Source organism: Epinephelus fuscoguttatus, linkage group LG8 (assembly GCF_011397635.1).
Source record: "Epinephelus fuscoguttatus linkage group LG8, E.fuscoguttatus.final_Chr_v1".
Classification (NCBI taxonomy): Eukaryota; Metazoa; Chordata; class Actinopteri; order Perciformes; family Serranidae; genus Epinephelus; species Epinephelus fuscoguttatus.
Genome location: NC_064759.1, coordinates 10,514,992 through 10,518,833, shown reverse-complemented (window position 1 = coordinate 10,518,833; position 3,842 = coordinate 10,514,992). Strand labels below are relative to the sequence as shown.

The 3,842-nt window shown below is 44.5% G+C and overlaps 1 protein-coding gene across 1 annotated transcript; it reads left to right on the top strand.

Moving 5' to 3' along the window:
• The first annotated feature begins 1,101 nt into the window (after positions 1 to 1,101).
• Positions 1,102 to 3,604, top strand: rnf183 (ring finger protein 183). The gene is made up of 2 exons (XM_049584556.1): positions 1,102 to 1,291; positions 2,002 to 3,604. The coding sequence occupies exon 2, from the start codon at positions 2,067 to 2,069 to the stop codon at positions 3,027 to 3,029; it is 963 nt and encodes a 320-aa protein (XP_049440513.1). The 5' UTR covers positions 1,102 to 1,291; positions 2,002 to 2,066; the 3' UTR covers positions 3,030 to 3,604.
• Positions 3,605 to 3,842: the final 238 nt, after the last annotated feature.

Below are 3,842 nucleotides of genomic sequence, written 5' to 3'. Positions count from 1 at the left end.
TGTTTTTGTCCGTGGGTTTGTAGCTCAGTAATTAGTCATCACGTCCACGTTTAAAATTCAACTCAGGTTTTTTTTTCTGGTTCTAATAACACCAGAAAGTTCATTGTTGTCTAACAAGTTATATTTAGACTCGCCATTTGAATAGCTTCATATCCTTTTGTCATGCCGGTTGAGTTTTACAAGTTGAGTTGTTTTTCTAGATATTTTAAAAAATCAGTATCAGAGCAGAAAAAGATTTGAACACCACCAGGGTGTTAATTCTCAACTCTGAGCCAATACAAAATACATTACTCTGTATGTATTCTTAAAAGAATACTTGATGCCTTCAGGGTTCCTCACACAGCAGCATGTTTTTGTCACAGAAAGAATGACGCAGCAGTCTGAGCAAACAAAACTGCTCTGTGTTTTAAAGCTGTAAATGTATTTCAGGCAATTCTGGCTGTGACACATCATACGTTCACGACCTGGTGTCACAGTCGAGGTGTATTCTCGGTCATTCAGAAGAGCTCGGACACAAAGGGAGTAACTGGGGCAGTGCAGAGAGGATGAAAGGTTGGGTTTGGCAGCTCGTCCTGTCTGGGTGGTAAACCCACAAAGTGTTAAGAGAGTATCGCAGGTATGACAGGTATGAGGTGCTGATACCTGCAGTGTTGACAGTACTGAACTGTTATCTATTTATGCAGAGACAGTGGAATTTTCCCAACTCTTGATTCATATCACATAAAGTCGCGTAGAGCAAAAGAAATATTCATGTGCTTCTCTACCATGTGACCCTTCATGCCTCTGACACTGTCTCGGATACAATTAAATAAAAAGGCTGACAAATATTTGATCCTTAAGTTTAATTGATAAGAAAATGCAGCTGTAACTGTATGCAGAGCTGCCTCCACATAAATACTACCAGTATGACATAGGTTCTGCTGTGTGCAGGGATACTCATGAGAGTTGTCCAAGACCTGATTATCTACACATGCAACATAATAAAAAAAAGCACTGGCTCACTACAGCTGGTCCAACTGGTCTGACAAGAGGAGAGAGAAAAAGGGAGGAGGAGGAGGGTTCAGAGGAGGCAGTGCTGTGTTACAATTAGAAAACAACATATGAGAGGAAAGCTACAGAAGAGGAGAGCAGGGACTGCAGAGAGACCACAACACTTCAGGAGTAATGCTTTTTTTTTTTAGTAATGAAGTTTGACAGTGTTCCAGTTTTCACCGCACTGACACCCAAAAGGATTTTTCTACTTGTGAGATCATCTCTGACGACGTGATCCGACACTCATCTACCTCAGCAGGTCAGCGTGTGTGTACGAATTCTGTCCAATTATTTACTTTCCTGTTTTTTGTCAACTTTTTCTCTGCTTAACCGGCAAAATTTACTTATTTCAAAGCCCCTAAATCCTTCACAAACAAGAACTTGTACACCTGTACCAACACCTAAACTTGTTGCAAATGTCAACATGTACTTTTTTTTTTTTTTTTTTTACTTTGTCAAGGGATTAATTGTTCCTTGTGTGTCTTCTGGACAGACAAACTTTGAGTTAATGACTGACTATGCAAGATGGATGGGTATGATGGAATGCTTGCTATGACATTTCAGAACAATGAAGCCATGCTGCACACCAGTGTCACCCTTGCTTTACTTTTATTTTACAGGTTTCAACACACTAGCTGGATCACAAAGATTTCCACTTGCCAAAATCTATTTGAAGCACTTCCAGTTCTGCTGTTCTTGCTACAGACGTGTTTGCAGGAAAGCCTATTAAACAAATAGAAGAACTCATTATCAAGGCAAAAGCTCTGCATGCATGTTGAATACATGAACAAAATCAACAGATAGCATTTTGATACAATAGAGATGTTAGATAACAACAGATTAGGTGTAATTGCTTCATCATCGTGAAGCAGCAGTGACAGCCCTGCAGGTGGATTCCAACAGTCTGTTTCCTGCTCTGCTGTTTTTTTTGGGAGCCAGTACACTTAACCAGTGTTTGATTTTCCACAGCTCCTGTCAGGAACCTGTGAATCAGATTCCAGCCAGCACTCTACCTCTCACATCACCCCTCCAACATGAGTGATGACAGGGAGAGACACAGCCACGGAGCCAGGCAGGCTCAAAATGTTAAACCCAAGTTCAGCCAGAAAGAGAGGAACAGCAAGGAGGACATGTTGAGGAGGGAGAAGCCTGCAAAAGTGAGGAGGTCGAGGAGCACCGACTCGGAGAGGGCGGAAAGAGGCAGGAGGCGAGAACGAGACAGGCACCAGGGGGAGAGGAGGGAGCGGGGAAGGAGCGAGGAGGCCCGGAGGCTAGACAGGAAAGATGGGGAGAGCGACAGGAGGAAGGTGAAGGCCCCTGAAGATGACGTGGAGGAAACAGAGTGCGCTGTGTGTTTCTGCTCATACGATAACATCTTCAAGACCCCAAAGCTGCTGGCGTGCGGGCACACCTTCTGCCTGGAGTGCCTCGCTCGCATCAACGTGACCTCCCCTGAGCTCAAGACCCTGTGCTGCCCCGTATGTCGTGAGCTGACCAACCTCCCCCACGGCCAGGACCTGCCTCGCCTCGGCAACAATCAGGACATCATAGGCAAACTGCCACCGGACATGCAGAGAGCACTGTCCATCCGCTTCAAGCGCAGCAAGGGCAAACTGCTCCTGAAGAACCCACCTCCCACCAGCCCGACCAAGTCTAATATCCTCACCCTGCCCCAAAAGAGCCAGGAGGCCCAGATGACGGCAGGTGGTGACCTCAATATGGCTGCACTGGAGCAGGGAATACCCCCAGCCACTGTGGTGGATGTAGGCAGGCCTCCAAACAGGGTCAGAGGTCGCCTGCGCAGGTTGTTCCGCTCAGACCAGTGCTACTACGTCGTGGTGGCGTCCATCATCACCATCACAGTGGCGCTCATGCTGGTGGGGATTCTGGCATTTGTTATCATACCGAATGTGGTTGTTCACCGGAGGCCTGTTCCTCCAGGGAACATAACGTCACAAGGCACACCAGGTGCATTCACTCCAGAGACTAGACCCTGAGTGGAGGGTCAGGGGTGGACTATTTGTAGAGATGAGACTCAAGTGGAGCGAGAGAATATCATCGTGACTCTCAGTGATGCTTTTGCCTCCTTTTGTCCTCTTGGTGAAGGAAAAACTAAGCACTGGGACACATTCAGTCCGGTTCGCAGTGCGGTGAAGTGAAGTGAAGAAATGAAGGGAAACAAGGGCAGCGACATTTCTTTAAAGGAAGGACACACAGGCTCAAAGATGCACGTGGGGAATAAACAGGGAAAACTTGTTTTCTCTGAACATGCTTGTGATTACTGTGAAAGCCAGAAGCACTGTGCGTGTTTAGAATCTGTCCATAACGAATAATAAGCTGTAAATGTTGAAATGCACTAAACTCTGATGAAAGGACTTGAGTATCATTTGATTTCATCAGGTTGACTTCTGTAACCAGTTCAGGGTTTCTAGTTCTTACTGCTTTTGTTTATAGACCAACTGTTTGTACATAGCCATAGATGATTTATATATTTGTATATATTTTCACGCCTAAGAATAGACTTTAATCCAAATTTTATCATCAAATAAAACATTTTATTTAGACATTTAAAGCTCTTTGCTTCATTTTCCAATTTCCAGATTTGAAATCTGAAAATTTCCACTTTCCAAAACACATAGTAACAACTTTATTTCTATAAACTAACTGGATTTTTGTTCTCCTTCTTCTCTGTGAGTACAGTATAGAGGGGACTACTTGTCCATTTTGATGACACTTGTCCTCTGCTGACCCAAAACAGATTTGTTTGTTGCTTGTTGCCTTCAGAAACCCCCATGTCTTCTTCAGACATC

Excerpts from the sequence above, each read along its gene's own strand:
- rnf183 (XM_049584556.1), top strand. The coding sequence starts at position 2,067 with ATGAGTGATGACAGGGAGAGACACAGCCACGGAGCCAGGCAGGCTCAA.